This window comes from Mytilus edulis, chromosome 3 (assembly GCF_963676685.1).
Source record: "Mytilus edulis chromosome 3, xbMytEdul2.2, whole genome shotgun sequence".
NCBI classification, from domain to species: Eukaryota; Metazoa; Mollusca; class Bivalvia; order Mytilida; family Mytilidae; genus Mytilus; species Mytilus edulis.
The window spans coordinates 72061587-72084107 of record NC_092346.1 but is presented as its reverse complement, the minus strand read 5'-3'; the positions used below and the strand labels follow the sequence as shown (position 1 = coordinate 72084107).

Genomic DNA, 22521 nt, shown 5'->3' with positions numbered 1-22521 from the left:
TATATTTAAAGATGACATCTAAAAAAAAAAAGTATAGCATTTTTATTTTGGTACTGTCATTGTCAACGTTGTCCAGGTCACATTACCACAAGGTTTTAATACTTTTTTCTATATTTTTCTTATATTTATGTATATAAAGTTATTAGCATTTTTCATTTGGTCCTGTCATTCGGTCCAGTCATTAGTGTAACCCAACTGAACATCCTAAGCTTTGGTATCAAAATCGAATGTGACTTATTGCAGGTGATGCATGATATTCGTGTAATGTCCTGTACTAAATTAAACTCCGGCATTTGTCTTAATTTAATGTTACAGGTACGGGATCAAGTTAGTGTTCTTAGAATGTTCTGAAAGAAGGAAGTAAAGAAATTTATTTACAGCATGACAACACTGTGACAGATTTTGCATCTTCCGAGTTTCGACTCTCTTTTACTGTTTAATATTATTTTGAAATGAAGTCAAAACATTCATTTGCCTATTTTCTGTTATATTTAAATGTAATTTTACTGGATGTGATCTGTTTACACATAAAAGGGACGTGGAACACAAATACTCAATATTACAGATTCCTTTCCAAGTTCGGCATTCAGAAAACGGACAATAAGGATAAAGCTAACAGTGAAGGATTTATTTACGGAAATATAACAACGAAAAATATATCTTTAGTAAAACATTCACTGACATTTGTGTTTGTAGATAGTGAATATTTTTTAGAATACCATGGAAACAGGACTTCTAACTCGCCAAATTCATGTAATGCCATGTTTAACAAAATTGATCAGATAGCATATGATAATCCTTGTAGACAAAATGGTAAAGAGGATTTTTTAAGACGAATACCTTGCCAAAAGGGACAACTTTGCCCAGATGAAGATGAACCGAAAAATCTGATCCCTGGTTATCAGTTTACCTATAGAGTTCAAGATTTAAAAAATCCTAGGTAATTAAATTTTCAATAGCATTAATACATCATTATTCATGCTTTTCAGCTGACTTTTGATGTTTAAATCTTAAATTTACTCATTTTGACCATGATGACTTCATTCATTTGATTCTGTGTCCGGAGTGAGTAACTTACAACTGTACATGTACACTGGCGTAGCACACGGTACGGTTGGTACAATTCTGACCGTACCAATTTTTACTGCAGGTACGGAAAACCGTACCAAAAAATTCAAAATATGCTACTAAATCTAACATAAACAGCAGCAATTGCCCTTTTCTAGATTTAGACATTTCAATTTTATACGGGAAATTTCATACTAAAATTTACGACAAAAGAGATGATTTTTATTTCCTATTGTTAATTTTCCTTTTTTAGACGGCGATGTGCCTTTGGCTTCATCATACAGTGTTTATAAATCCCAACTCGTTCGGTTTGCCCGTGCGTGTTCTGATGTCATAGATTTTAACGAACGTAATCAATGCATCACTGGAAAATTATTGTGTCAGGGATTTTGATACCATAAATTACTTAAAACTTTTACTAAATTCTCTTATAGATACAAAGATTTGATTAGAAAATTTGGCTGTACCTGTAGAAAACTTATTAAAAATGGTATTTCACATCCTAAATTTTACTGTAATATTGTACTTAAAGCGAGGAAATCACTATGTGATCCGTGTAAACTCATTGAACTTTTAAACAAACTTATAAGTAGGGGTTATCGTACCAATACAAATGTATTGTAATTACATTTTGTAGATCTCTGAATATAGTTTACATTGACACTAATATCGATTTTGTCATTAGCAAATTAAAACATATTACTACATTGTAAATTGTATCTTCTTTTGAGGCGGGATGTATAGAGACACAGACACGTTAATTTTTATCTCTATAGAAGTCGCTCCTCACTATCCTACATTTGTACTACCTGTTGATACAATAATTTTTGGCATTGCACAAGTCATGTTTTCTCTGACTGTTCATGACGTTAAAATACTAAATCCCTTGGATGTGTTTTAGTTGATTTTAGTCTCTGATGCATGATTTTATATTAGATAATTTGTATTAATTGTTTTTGGCTTTTAACTAGCTGTCAGTAACTGCGAGTACTCTCAAATCGTATTTTCGTGTTAATTAGACCTGTTGATACTGTTTATAATGCTTTTTTGTTATTTTATATTCATATGGATCTTGTCTATATATATACCAGCTTTGATTATTTGGAATATCTTCTAATTTTCACTTATCCATACTACATTTCTTTGTATAAACTTCAAGATTTACCTGTATTATTAAAACCATTTTTTTCAAAAGTGATTATTTTGGAAGGGTTAAATATTTCGCCATGGCTTTGTTTTGACTTGTTTGTATGCTTTTTGGCCTTGAATGTTTGTTCCTAATATTTTATTATCTGTTCATTGGCATTCAGATATCACAGATCACATTTATTCGTTCATACATGTAGTTCATGTAGTTTGTTAATTTACGTTTTTTGATTGAGTTAAGCCTGCCAATTGCTATTTATCGTGTGATTTTATGCTATTGTTTTAGAAAAAGGGAGAAGGTTTGGTACCATTAAAACGTTTAATCCCGCTGCAAATGTTTGCAAGTCAGGAATCTGATGTACTGTAGTTGTCGTCTGTTTACATTTGTATGTAATTTAAACATGTTTCTCGTTTTTCCTTTTTTTATATATATATAGATTAGACCGTTTGAATGGTTTTACACTAGTAATCTTGGAGCCCTTTATACATGTAGCTTGTTGTTCAGTGTGAGCCAAGGCTCCGTGTTGAAGGCCATACATTGACCTATAATGGTTTACTTTTATAAATTATTATTTGGATGGAGAGTTGTCTCTTTGGCACTCACACCACATTTTCCTATATATATCTATAGAACATCTAGAATAGTATTCAAACTTCCATACAATAAATGTTTTACATTTACCTAGATGCCTGTTTTTTTAAAGAAAGAAAAAAATGTCTTTCAATATTAAAAGTACTGAGCATGTCAATCAAGGTACAAATGTACGTAACCACAGTACCGTAATCAGTTTATTGATTAGCAATTAATGATTAATTAATATGAATTGTTTAAGATGCTGTTGCGGATAATGTTGGGTGTTGTTATTGGTTCATGTGCCAATCTAACACAGACTAAATAAATTGAAACTGATGGATAATCTGAAGAATGCTATAGCCAGCAACATTTGCCAGCTAATTTGGAAAATCTCCACATGATGTTGCTAGTTCTTTAAGTTTAACGCATGAATTTGGAATAATTTTCAACCTGTTCAAGGTCAAAGAAGCCAGCAGTTTTTCTTTTGATTAATTGTTGCAAGTTTTGATTCAAGATGATGTAGATATAAACCTCATAGCATTCAAAACAATTGGAAATAGGAATACTATTGTTTGCACAATGCCATATCCTTAGGGACTTCGGAATTGTTCATTAAAAGTCGGGATTGGTTATTTTCGGGACTTCGTAAGACCTCTAAGGCTTCATACCCCTTTCTGCACTTTGTCTTTCTTTGAGTGCCCTTCCGTAACAGAAACCCCGAACATAAATCACCATTATTTCACATACAAATGTATCTATACTTCACCGGGAGGCTGTTTTCGTGAGTCCAAATTACTCTTTCCATTGTTTATTACAATAATTTAGAAAAACTGTAGGAATGGTGTAGAAAAATTCAATTTATGTAGAAAGTGCAATGTATTTATTAAATAGAATCACGATCAAGGGACAAAAGACAAACCAGAGAACAAATAAGACACACAAGGACAAACAACACCATTCAACATTGAAAACTAAAATCAAATTAGAAACACAGACCCCTAAAAAAACTGGAGCGACTGAAGGTGCTCCAGAAGCGTAAGCAGATCCTTCTTGCAAGACAACCGTTGTCAAAAAAATCACAGAAATGGCGACAGGCTCTCTAGTAAATGTGCATATGACAAAATCGTACACAATACATACAATGTATAAACAAGATACAAATTATCAAGAACAGAGGCCTTTGTTTTTCTTGTAATGTTTTCTATTTTAGTTCTTTTTTGTGTTATCATGGTTATGGGGTACGTACAAATGTACCAGTCTAGAAAGGTGTGCATTCCCCAAAACATGTTGTTTCTGGGTCGGCAGTCCTATAATAAAAGACTTCTAGGTTCATATCATTTACACTCAACGTTTTTTTATCACATATTTTTTCAATCAATAGTTAACCCGAGTTGGGATGCAACATTGATAGTAAAAAAAAATCTGATACTATCCGAATTCAGGTTCAACATTGATAGTAAAAAAAATATCCGCTAAAAAACGTTGAATGTAAATGATATGAACCTCTTATATTATAGGACTACCAGGCCTGCTGCAGCTTATCCCATGCATGCAGTGTGTGAGGATTGCTGTAGTTTTATTTTAAAAATAATAATATTAACATGATTAAGATCTTATAATAAATAAACTGCCAGAAATCACTTGTAAATCCTGAATTTTGCGCAATGATTTGTCACAAGGTATAGTATGACAGTATTGTTCTCATTCACCAATCTTGCTATGTATACGTAAATGACACAAAAATAGAAAACAAACTAAAAACCTGCAAGACACAGAGATTCATTTTTTTCAAATTGTCTTGTAAAAAATGCTGCTGTTCAAAAACATTTTTTAGTGCCAGGAAACACTCAGAATGCAGGATTTTAACGCTATAAACCCTAGAGCTTCTGTGGGCCTTGAGTGGCCCCCATACCCCCTGCCGTAAGGCAGCCTCGCTATGCTAGGCTGGATGGGCAACTTCGTGTCCAATATGTTAAATTTGCTGAAACCGTACCATTATTTTTTGGCATGCTACGCCTATTCATGTATAATCCTTATCACTATCACTATTTGTAAAACTGTCCTGGAAGCAAGCAATTAAAAAAAAGTAAACTTCTTTTGAATATGGACAAATTAATGCTTTTTCTTCAGAAATGTACATAAGTTATATAATGAAAACTATCCATTTTGTCATAAAAGACATATGCTTCATTTATTTTTAGTTTGAGGTACAATGTATCATATGACTTTAAAAATTGATTATTAAATAAAATTACATTATAAATGTATTTTGAAACTGAAAAAAAATTATTACAGAAAGCAGGTAATTAAGCCATAAAGATCGTTATAAATATAGTGTCAATAAGTGTATATCCAACATAGCAACATCATGGAAATAACAATGGTCGCCATGTTGGATGTTCACACTTTATTTATAATGGTATTTATGACTATTTAGAGATCTCATTGCAGTGTTAAATTAAGAAATTTAGAATAAGTTCACTCTAAGGATCAGTAAGTTTACATGTACATCAAAAGTATCTTAATTGAATTTATACTGGTCTTTACACAGTTTGACCCTAAACAGCAATACTGGAATAATTCTTCTATTTAAGGGGTGCAATTGGTACCATTAGGAATACATACAACCTGTTGCTTTATACATGTATAATGATTTTAACCTGTCAGTTAGTTTGAGCATACAGTATGAACATGATGAATACATTTGTACAGTTATCATGGGCTTGGTCATGTTGGTTATCAACTAGAAAGCATGTACGTGCACTGTCAAAAAGTCTGTCATGTGAATTTGATTTTCGTAACAACCAATATTATGTATATATATCATTTAGAAGTCTGTTTTTTTTTTTTTATCAAATTTTAAAGTAAATAAAATGTATATTTTATTGAATACTGTCATGATTGTGTAATGAAACAAATTTTAAAAAATGTACTTGAAGTCATTTACATAATTCCATAACTCTAAATTTTAACTTTCAGATTCTGGTATTTAAGTATGGTAGCTTGTTATAGGAATACAACAGCCAACAATTGTTCATGGGTCCGTTCATCTCAGAACTTAGAACTGGACTATGACATTTGGCTGGTCAATGGAGATCCAGCATCCAAACATCAAAATCCATTTGAACATCAATTTTCTTTTGAAGATCATGATATTGTGGAAAGTTATGCTGTCTTCTTTGCTCTATACTTGATAATAATTTTCATATGGTTATATGCCTATTTTAAACAGAAGCACACAATAACAAAGATTTTAACAGCTAGCATATGTCTGGAATTGACAGGGATATCGTGTAACTTACTCCATTGGATGATATTCTCTGCTAATGGTGTAGGATGTTATGTGCTGAGTGTAATAGGGAATGCTATAGATGTGATATCAGAATGTTTATTTATGTTGACATTGCTACTGATAACCAAAGGTTGGACAATTACAAGTATGGAATTGACTGGAAAACCAATTGTCTTTTCTATTTGGGGACTTTACACGCTTTTGAATTGTGTGTTGTTTATTTGGAATTTGGTGAGTACATGTATTTCTAATCGTCTCTTTTCTTTAAAACAAATTGTTAATACAATAAAAAATCCAGGAAAAACCTTGTAACTTTAATTTTTATAAGGCCTGTGACATACATGAACATGTATATGTAAACCCTTTAATATATACAAACATGTACTGTTTTTTTATCTTAAAGTAAACAAAGTCGTTTTCTGCTTGTAATTTCTGTAAAATAATCACTGGTAGGTATTTGATACTGGAAAAGTATTTTGATCATCTTTAAAAGATTCTTATCATATATACCAGTATAAACATGATATAATTATTAGAGTAATGAATGAAATCCTAATGTACAAATTGTACATGTACATATATATACCAGTACTTAAGTTAATTATATAAGTCTTTAATTAAAAAGGCACAAATTTTCTCATATATGATGTAGTGAAAATCATGACCCTCTAATATTTGTAATCTTATTTTCATCCCTCAATAATAAAATTTCTTTCCACAAAATTGACAAAATTTTGAAGAAAAAAAATCATGCAGGTATTCAAAAAGCATTTTTAGTTTCTTGATGGTAATACATGTAATAAGTGCAATAAAAATTTGAAAACCTGATAGTATTGTTGGAGGCTTGACAGCTACACATGAAACTATTCCAGTTTACCTTAGAACATACATGTAGTTTTTTAGATCCATTCCAGTCTTCACGCTAACCCACTTGTAAATTTGCTTTTGGACCTGAAAAATCATCTCTAAAGGCCAACAGAATCTAACTTAATTTTTCTAAAACTTAAGCTGAGGACTTATAGATATAATTTTTTATCATGAAGACTGCAGTATTCATGACAGTTTCTAACAATTTGATAATAATATATTCCCGGATATACACTATGTACCTTAAAGCAGGTTAATTTCGCTGGTGTAAAATATTGCGATTTTCATTGAATATATAAGGTTTAGGAAATATTTAAGCAGTTATTATTTTGGTTAATTTATCAATACCTTTGCAAGAACACTTTTAAATTGGCGATATTTATTATATGAAAATAAGCGAAAATAACCCGCTTTACTAAATAAGACCCAAAATTTACAAATTGATGTGTATGAATAACTGTTCCATTTCTTATTTGTAGACTGAGGTTGATGTGATATCAAATATAGATGAATGGCAGACATGGCCAGGTTACATCACACTTATTTTTAGATGTTTCATCATGGTATGGTTCATGGTAGAGTTACGACAGATAGTTAGATACAGTAAACATCCAGACCGTCTCTTGTTTATTCAACAGTTTGGTGCTTATTTCCTTGTTTGGTTCATATACTTGCCAATCTTGGCTATCATCAGTACACAGTTCTCAGCATTGTGGAAACATAAAATCATTCTAAGTAAGTTTTTGAATTAAGTACATTGCAATGGAGAAAATATTTACAGTACATTTTTACCTAAAAACATGAAAAAATCATTATTGTAAAAAAATGGCTAGTGTTTCTATATTCAGGATATTTAGATACAGCATGTTCCATTGAGTAGGTTTAATTCTTACAAGTAGGATACTGCAATAAAAAAGTATAAAGAAACTGTCTGGAAAACTCAGTTAGGCCATAAATTTAAAGTGTGTCAACACTTTTATCAGCTAAAAAGGTGGTTTTTTTTTGCTCAAAGGACAAATTTGAAAAAGAGACTTTTCTTCGTAAATGTATTGTAACCCATTAAAAATGATAATTGGAGACTGCTGTTCTAGAATGCATTTAGATCTTATCATGTAGGTGTATTTCTGGAAATTATTGCCCACATCATTGGACAAAGTAAAATTGATTTAGAAAGATGCATAAAAGCAAATATAAAAATGATAAAATGGAAGTGTTACAGGATTACACCATAAACCGGCACATGGTACTTCCTGTTCCGATTGAAATGAAAATTTGAATTTGATACTTTTTATATTACATGTAGATATAGTCTTTCTCTAAACAATTTAATGTCTGTTTAAAAAAAAAAAGAAAACTTGTTTAGTTAACAAATATACCACTATAATAGATATTGTCAGTTTTACAAAGACAGATACATGTAGGTTATGACACAATAAATCATTAAATAGATACAAGTTTTAATAATGCATCATTACATCCTGTTTTTTCTGTACATAAGTACAATTTTGTACCTGTATGTGAGGGTAATATGTATGTGAAGTATATGCACAGGATATGTCATTTAAAATTAACAATCAGTAAAGTGCATGAAAGTACATTACAAGTGATGATATTAAACTTTGTTGTAGAATGAGTAGGAAATTCCTTTGCCTATTGAAACTGATTACATATTTTGCAAATAAAAAAAATCATTTCATTCATTAAATTCATTTGCTATTCTGCTGTTCATAAGATTTTAGGGAAATTAAAAAAATAAGAAACATTAAATTTTCATCCTGGCAACCATTTTTGTATTGTAGAAAATAATCAAGTCATTAAAAAAAATGATAACCACAACCAGTGGTTCTCTCAAAAAGTGTTTGTCCATTTCTCCATCTAAACTATGACTATGTGATTTTATATTTGAAACACAAGTATAGGGAAAAAAGCAGTGTATCAAGTTTAGATTTTGTCATACTGTACACAATGATGTTAAAAAAAGTTGTTTTAATTTTGGATTTACAAAATGTATATATGTCTCCAGTATTAAGTTTAAAAAAAAGCAGAATGTTTAAAAAAAAAAAAGGTTTTTATATAAAAATTATCAGATAAAAACTAAATCATGTTTAAAACATCTGGTGTTAAATATGTATTGTAAGTACCATAAATATTTCTATGACATGGAAAGGGTTTATCATACTAATACATTATTAATAGATGTATTTAATGGAGTGAAGAAGGTTGATTATGGTACATATGAATGAACTGTAATCAATAAATATAAATGTCATGAAGATTTATCAAATGTTCAAAAGGACGTTTGACTTTGAATCTGACATTTATTGACTTTGTAAAATAATGGTGCATGTATGTACACATTGTAGTACACAACTTTTCCTTTTATCTTGTTCATGTTCATACAAGTATATATAAAATGTCTTAACCTTAATATGGTTAGTCTTGATATAATGGTACTAATGTTAAAGTTAGAAAAATGCACATTCATTATAAAGTTGACCTCAATTTGAACCTATTGATAGTTGTAGTAAAGTCTGTTTATGAATAAAGTTAAATAAAAATGTAATACTTTGTAGCGAAAAATGAGCCTATTTGTCATGTATCTAAAAATTATTTCATCGTTATTTGTAGCAATATGATTATGGCATGCATATGGAAACTTGCTTTGAGATATGTGAAATTTATTTTATTTTTGTTGAGCCTTCGACTTTTGTCGAAAAAGCGAGACTAAGCGATCCTACATTCCGTCGTCGTCGGCGCGGGGTCCACAAATATTCACTCTGTGGTTAAAGTTTTTGAAATTTTAATAACTTTCTTAAACTATACTGAATTTCTACCAATCTTGGACAAAAGCTTGTTTATGTTCGTAAGAAAGTATCCAGAAGTAAATTTTGTAAAAATAAAATTCCATTTTTTCTGTATTTTACTTATAAATGGACTTAATTTTTCTGCGAGGAAACATTACATTCACTCTGTGGTTAAAGTTTTTAAAATTTTAATAACTTTCATAAACTATCCTTGATTTGTACCAAACTTGGACAGAAGCTTGTTTATGATCATAAGATAGTATCAAGAAGAAAATTTTGCAAATATAAATTTCCACTTTTCTGTATTTTACTTATAAATGGACTTAGTTTTTCTGCGAGGAAACATTACATTCACTCTGTGGTTAAAGTTTTTAAAATTTTAATAACTTTCATAAACTATCCTTGATTTGTACTAAACTTGGACAGAAGCTTGTTTATGATCATAAGATAGTATCAAGAAGAAAATTTTGTAAAAATAAATTTCCACTTTCCGTATTTTACTTATAAATAGACTTAGTTTTTTTGCCAGAAAAAAAACATTCACTCTGTGGTTTAAGTTTTAAAATTTTTTATAATGTTCTTAAACTATCCTTGATTTCTACCAAACTTAGACAAAAGCTTGTTTCTGATCATAAGATGTTATTCAGAAGTAAATTTTGTAAAAAAAAAAATCACTTTTTCCGTATTTTACTTATAAATGGACTTAGTTTTTCTTCCAGTTAACATTACATACAGTCTGCAGTTAAAGTTTATTAAACATTTATTAGATTCATAAACTATCCTGGATTTTTTTACCAAACTTGGAAGCTTCTTTCAATCAAAAGACAGTATCGAGAGGGAAATTTTTATTGATGTTTTTCCTCATTTTTGTTGAGTCTGCGATTAACAGCAAAAGTAGGCGAGACACTGGGTTCCGTGGAACCCTTACGAATTTTTCTAAACACCTTTTACCTAAGTATATCAAGAAAAATCTAAGAGCATGTATTGTAACATTTTATATTGCCCTTACATTTGTGCTAAATAAGGGCTTTATTGATACTGAAATGTAATCAAAGTGTTAAGGTCATCCAAACATGAGTCGTGAACCCTTATGGGATGTTTTCAGATCTTACAGGAGTGACAATATAACAGATCAGATTAAAATATATGATTTGCAATCAAATTCGAGAAAAATAATATCCAGTATCTTCCGTTTTATATGGTCTACTTAACATAGAAAATGATAGTGCGATTGGGGCATCCATGTACTATGGACACAACCTTGTTTTATATTTATTCATGTTCCATTTTCATTTTTATTTCAGATATAATAAATGGTGCTGATTGGTTGTCATACATGGTACTCATACATCTGTTATGGCCTTCACGGTCCATTTTGTATCTTATTAAAGGAGATACCCCATTACCAACATATGAATTAGAAATAACAGGTATTTTAATAGTAGAACTGATTAGAAACTATAACATATATTTAATTAAATAATTGAATTATACCCTTACTAGCAAAAATTGATATTTCATCCATACAATGTTGACATATTATGTGTTGCTCTCAGAATTTAGATAAAGGAATCATTAAAATAATGTTTTCAAGGTTAAATCTGAATAAATACTTTATCTTTTGAACATATATTGGTAATTATTCAAAAACAGGAAATATGACTTTTGAAGTTGGCAAATCTGTTATTGGGAGTAAATGTAGTCTGATTGGAATTGCTGTCTTGTTTCTTTAAAGATCAGGAAAACACTATTCTTTCAGTGATAATATAACCACACTAACAGTTGATATTCCACTTCACTTTTCATCAAAATAAATGTTATATGCAATAAAAAATTTGTGATTTAATATAGCCACTGCATTACATTAGTAGATTAATCTTATTCATGTACATTGTAATAAGCCTACTTGACTGTACAGCTGTTGTTGATATAAGGACATTAGATAGAACTTCCTACTGGCAGCTGTTAATAAACCAATTAATAGATTTCTTTAAAATTGCTTTATAAACAAATGAATAGATTTCTTTAAAATTCCTTTATAAACAAATGAATAGATTTCTTTAAAATTCCTTTATAAACAAATGAATAGATTTCTTTAAAATTCCTTTATAACAAATGAATAGATTCTTTAAAATTGCTTTATAAACAAATGAATAGATTTCTTTAAAATTGCTTTATAAACAAATGAATAGATTTCTTTTAAAGTTTGAGAATACTGATTATACAAGATGACAGTGTGTGCATCTCCTACTACCTATATTTTCACCAATTTTTTTGGAAATTTCATTCAGCAATATATAGGTTTTGCTACAATGTATCATAAGGTTTCGTAAGGAAGGAAGGTTAAATGTCAGGATTCATCTGACCTTAACCTCATTGACATGGATAAGCACTCCTGTTAAGTTTATGAAACTATTAGCAAAATGTATATTTAAGACTTTCAGCACAAATTCAGTCATGGTCAGTTAAGCAAACAAATCATTTCAATGTGTGCATTCTCATCATTTCCATTTTTAGGTTTCTTTGATGATATTGAGTTTACACTAATTATGAATGTATAGATTAGTTACATGTCCTAAACAAGTTTCTTTCTGGGTGACCAACTTTAAAAGTTTTTTTATCATAAGTTGATCAAATTTTACTATTTTCTTTTGAACAGGATTATTAGATGATCAAGAGACAACACCTGGATTTTTCAAAGGATCAAAAGCGTTAGACATAGAAATGAATCATAACACCATCCCTAACAAAGAGAAGAGAAAAGTGAGAAATGGTCATCTGAGCTTACCACTGCTTGAAGAGGAGGAGGATAATGATGAGTTCTGATATGTTCCTCATGTAATCTTATTAATGGTGTCATGTTTGTCTAGTCTATTTTCAAATATTTGTCTTTGTGATTTGTCAAATGTTCATATTATGTATTATACTTTTATTAGATCTTGTTGTAGATATAGATAACATCATTTTATTATTCTTGAATTATCATACTATTAACATGTACATTTATGAAAGTATGTTAAATGCTGGCCATTCATTAATTTCCCAACCTTGTAAATATTGCTATTCTTCCAACTCTAGTCAATAGGTTTGGTTATCATTTCAAGCACTGCCTCTCATATTAAATCAAGAAATAGCACCAAAAATGTCCAATATTTTTGTTTGTAAATTATAGGTCATATCTGTGGGTGGGGGAAATGTTTAAGCATTTGGCTTCTTAAGAAATATTTTTATTAGTTTGAAATTGATTTTCATATGAAGTCATCCTTAGGCTTAATATTATTCTGGAGAAACTGCTTGCTCCATGTCACTTTACCTAAAATTTATCTAGGTTCTACCTGAGCATTATTTGTTTTACTGTGACTTGACTGTTAGTGTTGCTCTCCACCTGTTGCAATACATTGAATAATTTGGTTTTATAAAACAATTTGGTCAGAATTTTAGATAAGTTGCAATAGTTGAAGAACAACACTAACACTCAAGTCACAGTAATTACAGTATCTAGTTGTTCATCTTTCAGTTAAATTTTCAAATATAAGATAGAAGAAGATATCAAAATGGGAATCAAGGTTTAAATCTATTAAACTATGGTAATGTACCAAAGAGTTAAAATATGCTCAATTTTTGTTTAAGTAACAGATGGCTAAGTTTTCACCTAAAGTTTTTTTTTCAAAATAATCATCAATACTTTTCATATATCCTGTAAAACTGCTTGGGTCAATGAATTTAATTATATGTATAAACAAAACTGTTTTCCGTGTTTAGTTCATTGCTTAGTGCAACAGTAATCATGAACAACCAGATTCTGATTATTTTCAGATAATTATTCAAATATCTCCTGATAAAATAGAAATGAAATTAATCAACCTAAAAACAGAAATGTTAAATGCCAAAACATATTTGGTGAAATATTTCTTTTAATCTGATATTTACGTGTACGATTTTAAGTGTAAATTTATAGCTGTTGTAAATTGAGTGTATAGGTATTTGTTCTTTATCATTTATGCCCAGATTGAACTCTCTTAAAATTTAATCAATTAAGTATTGTGTATCATAATTTACTATTAAAGATTGATTATTCTATTCTTGAAAATTTATGACTAAAGACACAAACAGTGTAGTATATATAGTGATATATTATTATAAATATATAGTGATATATTATTATAAATGCATAATGATTATTTTGATACATTGTGTTTTGAGCAAAGATTATCAAAAATGAACAAGATTTATTATGGACAAATATAAAAAATTGATATTGTGTCTGAATGTGCCTAATTAATTGGTAATTTTAAAGGGTAGTAGCTTTACATTTACCGTATAAATCGTTAAATAAGCCGCAGGTTTTTTTCTCTGTCTGTGTCCCTGCGTGTTATACTCGGGTGCGTGTTATGTAAGTATTATTTTCTGTTTTCAGGACGACGGTGAAAGAAAAAAAATATCTGGATTTGTTTTCTGGAGACAGTCAGATTATCAAGTGCTTGCAGTGACTTGATAAATTGTTAATGTTGCATATTTTGTTATGAATAAATAAATATATTAACTAAATCGTTTGTTTTTATTTCATTCAATCATTGTTGGTTTACAGGAAGTCGATAACCATGTGTTTAGTGTTCATTTCGTAAACAAAGGAAGATAACTGTGTCCATACAGGATATTAATTGTGTATTTATCATAAATATGTAGTTGTTAGTTGATTTAATGTGTTTTAATATAAAATTTTCTAATGAAATAATAAAGAAAGTGATTGTGTGTCTTGCCAATATTACAAGTTTCTTTAAATGACGATGGTGATGCATGTGCTTAAATCGACACTTTAAAGTGCTTCATAAACAAAGAGAGATAATCGTGTTTGAGAAGAGGTACCAAACAGGATAAAATACTGAAGAGTAACTGTTTGTCGTTTTATTGTGTATCAAAACGAAATATCTTTACGAAATATTATTGGATGTTTAACTAAAAAAAAAAGAATACTAATTTTTATAATTTAATCTGTTAAAACATTTATTTATTGCCGTCTTCTTTTAATCCCCCTTGTCATTGCTCATAACACTTACAATGACTTGCAAAAAGTAAATTGTTTTGTTTGTTGTATTCATCCAAATTAAAATTGAAAAATGTTTGTTACGTTCAGAACTTCAACTTTTATTTTATAGACAACAATAAAATTCTTAAGATTGATTTAATTAAAAAAAAATCTTGACTTTTGGGTGAACAGTTTTCACACGTGGGTACAGGTAAGTAGGTCATAATCAAGGTAAACAATGGCAGTTTTATGGCTTGGGTGACCTTTCATGCATACATTTTTAAGATTAATTTAAATCCTTAATGCCAGTTCAAACAATAAACAAGCAATCAATACCATACTAATTTTAATCAAAACAACAAGGTTCAATGGACACCCAAGCAAAAAAAACATCAAACGAAACTGGCATAATTAAAACAATGAGAAAAGTATAATTATTTTATTACGATTTTTTATTTTAATATGACACAAATAAATATATTCAAAAATACTCTCAACTTTCTCACCAATCTGAAAATAGAAATGAAACAAATTACGGTGTGAGTTACAAAAGGAGAAAATATTCATGACACTATCAGGTCAGTAGAATAAATATACGTTTTCTTCAGTGTGCGCTTAATATTCAGGTGCGTTTTATGTAAGGACAAAAACAATCTTCCCCCCAAAAAACGGCCGTGCGGCTTATAAAACGATGCGCTTTAAATTCGAAAATATACGGTAGATATGTAAAATAAAATATGTAATTATTGTTAATATTATTTAGTATATATTTAAGTATTGTTAGATATAAAATAAAGCAACCGGTTAAAACAATTCCTTCCAATTATGTCAGTATGGAATTCTCTATGTACTTGTGATGCTGTAGTGATAGTTGGATTTGACATCAAATTTAGCAAATGGCCAAAATGAGTGTGAATTTAGGGTAGAACAAAGGCAGAACATTAATTTTTTTTATGCTTTTTGAACATTTGTATGTGAATAGTAGGTTATTTAATATATCTGTGATCAAATATCATTTGAACAAATGTGTGATTTACTTTAAGTTTTGCGGTCATTTTTACATCTGTTGCCAAAAGTTATGATGTTGTACATTGTATTTATATATTTTACTATTTTTATCTTGTGTGTGCCTGTTATGTAGTTTGCCTGAATGTGATTTTCTAATGTATAATTACATATCGTTACGTTTTAATTTACAAATATATGATGAACAACTATTATATTAGAATTTTTCCAAACCATATCACTTTATTAATTAATTTTGAAGATTATTAATAATAATTTACAAACTGTTTTATTGGTAGGTAGCCACTGTACTACATTGGTATACAAAGTGACAAAAATTAGTAGGATTTGATCTATTGTGTAGCTATAGTTTGATAAATAAGTTAACAATTAAAGAAACTGATATGTTGGTAAAAGAATTCTCTTAAAAGCAGGGTCAATAAAAGAAAACCATATAACACTAATATTTATTAATTGACAAAACCTCTGATAAACAAATGATATTTATTCTCAGGAGGAATTCTTTTTGTGGACTGGGCACCTCACCTTGAATATTGAAATTCTTTTTAGATCTTGAATGTCTCTAGTTTATAGGCTAAGATTGTTTGTTTTAGCTGTGTGCACATAAAAATCAGATAGAAACATTGAAAGAATGAACAAAGATTCTCTTAATAGCATTTAACTGACTTTGGTAGCATTGAAAAAACTCTCTAAGTTTGAAGAGCACAACATTTTTCATCCCAAATAGTTCTTTCAAAGAAGAGAAATATGGTGGATAAAATTTTATGCAGCATGATAGATTTATTAGGAAAGACTTACAATGTGTGAAGTGAACAAATAGGAAAATAAATTAAGTAAATTCAATTATATTTAGTATCAACATACAAATATGACATAATAACTGAATTTTTAAAAGCATTTTCTATGAATGCAAACAAAAGACTTGTAAGGAGTTTCAACTTTTCCCCATCTGGTGCAAAAAAATCAAATGTTACATAATCATCCCAATGTTAGAAAGAGCTATCAAGGCAAATGTAAATATAGTTCCCCTTAAAACAAAACCCAGTTGTATCATTCAGACCAAAATAATTATATTGAATATTGTTTACTAAGATATTTTTAACATACAGAATAAATGTATTACATATTGTTTCAGTTTAGGAGTGTGAGCGACATCTTCATTTGAGAGCAGTATTTACTCATTACCCACCAATATATTTCATTGCATTATTTTTTTCAACATCTAATATGCTTAATGACACCTCATGAAATTGCTTCTGACATAAGTAAAATAAAATTTCTAATCTAACTTTGTCCTAAAAATCATGGTGTAACAATCACATACTTGTGTTTTTTGGTTGCTGTTTCATTTATATATTATCAATGTCTTCTTTAAATAATATCAACAAAAACTAAATTAAATTGTATACATTTGTAGCTTTGCTACAGGGAAATGACACAATGATATCTTACTTATTTACCATTTTCAGTTATTCTGATATTAACCCAAACTGTATAAATCTTGCCAATTTAGCCATGTTAATGAGTCTAACAAAAACTAGATAAAATTTGGTAAACAGTTGTTTTATTAAAGTTAACAAAAACTAGATAAATGTTGCTATACAAGCTTTATCCTAATCTTCATACTGCAACAGTCTGTGAACCATTATGGAAATGTGCTAACTATGATCATGTAAAAATCTCAAACATACTGTTTTACTTATTGTAGTGTCGGCATATAGGGTATACAGGTTATCTACATGGTATCCAAGCTACACTACAGCTCAGGTGGATTTTGCTTTTGGGAGTGGGCCTTGGGTGGGCAAAGTTTTTACCTTGTCCACTCTGCCCACCTGTAGGAGTGGGCATGCAATTTCTTTTGTTTAATCAAAAGACTTGCAGGTACAATCAATTAAAAAAAGCAGATAAGCATTTGCAATCAATATTCTTACAAAAAAAGAGATTATAGCTAGAGTGGGAATAGGTGGGCAGGTGGAAAAAGCAATATCCACACAGGCTGTTGTGGCTATATGTCATATTTTACAGGAAATTTCCTGAACCAATGGCATGTATATTAATTGTTAAGATTGTGCTCAATTTTGTTTTACCAAATTAAAATGCACATTAAGAGCATAAAGACACATCCTGTGTCCTAGTATTTACTGTGCAGGAGCATTCTCCACTTAAGTTAAACTTGGTGATTTTAGACTTTTAATTGAATGATCAGTGAAAATATACTTTCTGTTGGTAGTGTATATAACATATCAGTGCAGGCAATGACTATTTTTTTGTTTGTTGATTGTTATTTGTTTATTTATGTAGCATATTCTTCATATATATATAATTATTATTTTATAAATATTTACTTCTTTTCTGTGTTATTTAATTAAGTTTTAAATTGTTTTAGATTTTTAGGGTATTGTCATATTTACACTGTAATTTTTTTTTTTGGTTATCAAAATTGTGGTTCCAAATATATTGCATATTTTTCAATAGGACTATGAAAATATCATAATGATTCTTCATTCAACTTTAATTCAAGAAGCCAGATTATTTTTTAACATGTGAAAACAGTTTTCTACTTTATTCTTTATTTTGACTAATAATGGCTTACATATTTTTATTTAAAGGGGCACTAGCTACGAGATATATAAAAAATCAAAAATATGATTATTTTTTTATCAATAATGAAAGTGAAATAGGGAAATAATAATTTGCTTTTATCAGCTAAAATGGTTCAATTTTGTTAAATTAAGCTAATAAACATTGATAATGAATTAATTATTCACGTGCAAGTGAATAATTCGACCTCATAAAATCTGTATTCATGTAAACTCCAATTTAACCCCATAGAAAGAGATAGAATAACGCATCCATTGTCTGTGTACGGTTATTTAAAGGAAAAGAATTGACAGCTAGTGCCCCTCTAATTAAATGATAAGTTCTCACTTGATGAATGTCAATCACATTATGATAAATAATGTATGCAGAGATGTCTAAAAGGTGTTTTTATCGTATGTCTTAACAGAAGTCAGATTAGGTGTAAAAAAGGGTACCTCATTTTGAGAATGCCTTCCCTTGATAATATATCTTTGTCTTCAATGAAATAATCAAGACTGCATAATTTGTAATCAGAAATTATTTTATCTGTGAACAATTTATTTCCTTTTTGATAGTCTATTTATATCTCAGAAATAACCAAAGGTCTGTTTGTATATCAGTGACCATGCAAGCACTTACCAGCCAGTCAAGGTTGTTATAAATCACCAAGTAATCCCACAAAAGAACACAAAACTGACAAGAATAAGCTTCCATTCATTCTATAGATTTTTTAATGCCTGGCATAACAAAATACTTATAAGAGAAATTGCACATATTGTTTCAAAATGTTTTTAATTTTCTTTGATTAATTTTTATTAAAATTTAGAATTGATAAAAAATCATTTTTGAGATAGGAATATAAGGCGCTCATATGATGCTTTTTAATTTGCTTGTATTCTTTTAATTTTTTTGTGGTGGAGGATATTATATATCTTGTACTTGCAATATACTCAAATATGAAGATGTCAAAAAATATGTTTCAAGCTTTAAATTTGATCTCCGATACTAAAATATTTTGAAAATATGTTTGAAAATATGATTTGATGAAATTGATACTCAAAACTGCCTTTCTGAAGTTTATTGGCCGTCCTAACTGTTTTGAACAGAATTAAAGAACAAATCAAGCGTTAAAATAAAGTTTATTTTGTAAAACATTTTTAGTGCAGTATAAGAATAGATAGAAGGAAAGCAAAAAATCAAACCTTCAATTATTTTTTTAAAGGTTTTCTTTTATTATAGATACAAGGGTATCTGGAGGGATAAGTCCTTGATTTTATTATTAATTTGATATTTGATTTATTATTTAAGTTTTTATTTGTCTTAAATATACCATGCTTTAATTTAAAATTTAAAAGTAAAAGATCTTTTGAAATAAATGTTAGAAATTAATGTGAAAGTGTACCAAATACCTTGACAAAACTTAACAAAATATTGACTTTGTTGTCTGATTGGCACTCATACCACATCTTCTTATTTCTATTTGACCCTTTGACGAAATATAAAAAATTAAAACTTTATTGGAAAAATTTCATTGGATATATAGCATTTTATGATGAATTAATTGTACATAAAAAAATTAAAATAAAAAGGGTGAACTAATCTCTGATTAATTTAAAAATTGTATTAAGTTTATGTAAACAACGAAATGTTTCCATTTGATCAATGTCTACTGGTATGTCTAGTGTAGGGTAGCAAAGAAAAGTAAATGATTGCCATATTGTAATTTAATTATGATTTTTTCTGATTTTAAGAATTTTAACAAGTATTATCATATAAATTGGTACATGTACTTAATTTATTATCAAAATAAGAATTAAAAATTATTATGATTGTATACAAATCATGTTTAAATGATTGCACTGTGCTCAATGATAACATGAAAATAAATGACTTTTTAATGTTATTTTTTTCTTCATCTTTTTTTCCAGGAATAGTTTTTGTTGAGCCTGTGACTTTTGTTGCAGAAAGCTCAACATAGGGATAGTGATCCTGTTGCAGCATTGAGGTGCTTCTTAATCTTTATATTTGAGAAGCTAGAAGACCTGGATGCTTCATGTTTTGTATATAGATGCCTTATATTACAAAGTTTCCCTCTGTCATGTCCCTAACCTCATTTTCATGGTTCAGTGACTACTTGAAAATAAAAATTGTAATGTTTATTTCTTTCTTATTATTATCTTTAGTATGTACGTACCTTGCAAGGTCCTCGTGCCTGTCAGACAGTTTTCATTTGATCTCGACTTCATTTCATGGATCAATTAACAAGGTTAAGTTTTTGTGGTCAAGTCCATATATCAGATACTATAAGCAATAGGTCTACTATATTTGGTATATGGAATGATTATAAGGTGTACATGTTCAACTGGTAGGTGTTATTTGACCTTGACCTTATGTGCATGGGTCAGTGGGTCAAGTTAAGTTTTTTAAGTTTTGGTCTTTTTATGCCCCACCTACGATAGTAGAGGGGCATTATGTTTTCTGGTCTGTGCCTCCGTTCGTTCGTCCGTCCGGTTAAAGTTTTTGGTCAAGGTAGTTTTTGAAGAAGTTGAAGTTCAATCAACTTGAAACTTAGTACACATGTTCCCCATGATATGATCTTTCTAATTTTAATGCCAAATTATAGTTTTGACCCCAATTTCATGGTCCACTGAACATAGAAAATGATAGTGTGAAGTTTGGTCAAGGTAGTTTTTGATGAAGTTAATGTTACATCAACTTGAAACTTAGTACACATGTTCCCTATGATATGATCTTTCTAATTTTAATTCCAAATTAAAGTTTTGACCCCAATTCACGGTCCACTGAACATAGAAAATGGTAGTGCGAGTGGGGCATTCGTGTACTATGGACATATTCTTGTTTTCTAATACTATATGCAATAGGTCAACTATATTTGATGTATTGAAATATTTTATGATGTACATGTCCGTCTCAAGGTTTTGTTTGACCATGGCCTCATTTTCACAGTTCATTTCTCAATGTTAAGTTTTTGTGTTTGGTTTGTTTTTCTAACTATAAGCAATAGATCAACTATATTTGTTGTAGGGAAGGATTGTAATGTGTATATGTCTGTCTGGCAAGTAGCATCTGACCTTGACCTCATTTTCATGGTTCATTGGTCAATGTAAAGTTTTCATGGTTGATTTTGTTACTTAGATGCTATAAGCAATAAGTTAACTATATTTAATACAAAGATTGGTTGTAAGGTGTACATGTTTGTCTGGCATGGTTCATCTGACCATGACCTCATGTTCATAGTTATTGGTCAATGTTTAGTTTTCTTGGTTTAGGCTGTTTCTTAACAACTATAATCAATAGGTCAAATATGTTTGGTTATTGAATGATTGTAATGTGCATGTGATTATCTTTTTTAGTTTATCTGACCTTGACCTCATTTTCTTGAATCATGTAACATCGATTAGCTACTTATAGTAAAGTGTTATGTTTAGGACTATCAACATAAAATCAATGGTTAGTAAAGAAGGAGACATTTCAGAGTGTGCCCTCTTGTTTAACAAAATATTGACTGCAGATTATGATAAAACGACTTGTATTTTATAATCATTTCTAAAGAAGAAAACATATCAGTTTACTTTTTGGAATTTAAAGTTTACACTTGACATGTATATTTACCAACACCAGAGGGTGTGTCATAATGTTTGTAGCACTTCCTAGGTCAAAGTTGGTTTTAGTTGACAATCCGATGTCCTATAGTAAAGATTGTGTCCGCTCTATATCTTGAGAACTGTTATGATTTCAAAGTTTACACTTGACACATATATTTACCAACACAAGAGGGTGAGTCATAATATATGTACAACTTCCTAGGGCAAAGGTCAAAGTCAAAAACTTTGGTTTCAGTTGACAACCTGATGTCCTATGGTAAAGATACAAATTTTGAGATACAATATGCTGCAAGTAAACTTAATCTGGTGTATGGAAAGGTTGTAAGGTAAACATGTCTGTATGATAGGGTTCATCTACCTTATTTTCATAGAACTGAACATGTTTTGTAATTTTATTTTCTATTGTTTTCATTAAACAACTACATGTATTACAAAACCTAATGAACAGATAACAAACACATATAAAATATACATTTCAGAAAGTACTTATCAGAATGTTGTGTAAATGTATA

General features: G+C 29.5%; 1 protein-coding gene across 1 annotated transcript; it reads left to right on the top strand.

Moving 5' to 3' along the window:
- Positions 1-339: 339 nt before the first annotated feature.
- On the top strand, positions 340-13828 carry LOC139517337 (integral membrane protein GPR180-like). The gene is made up of 5 exons (XM_071308270.1): positions 340-940; positions 5768-6311; positions 7427-7682; positions 11056-11181; positions 12411-13828. Exons 1-5 carry the CDS (start codon positions 453-455, stop codon positions 12575-12577), a joined length of 1581 nt encoding a protein of 526 aa, XP_071164371.1. The 5' UTR covers positions 340-452; the 3' UTR covers positions 12578-13828.
- The last annotated feature ends 8693 nt before the right edge of the window (positions 13829-22521 follow it).

What these genes read in the sequence shown, in the direction of transcription:
- LOC139517337 (XM_071308270.1), top strand. Translation starts at nt 453, where the DNA reads ATGAAGTCAAAACATTCATTTGCCTATTTTCTGTTATATTTAAATGTA. An exon ending in CAAGATTTAAAAAATCCTAG is followed by an intron (nt 941 to 5,767) that starts GTAATTAAATTT and finishes TTTAACTTTCAG; the next exon opens with ATTCTGGTATTTAAGTATGG. An exon ending in GAAACATAAAATCATTCTAA is followed by an intron (nt 7,683 to 11,055) that starts GTAAGTTTTTGA and finishes TTTTTATTTCAG; the next exon opens with ATATAATAAATGGTGCTGAT.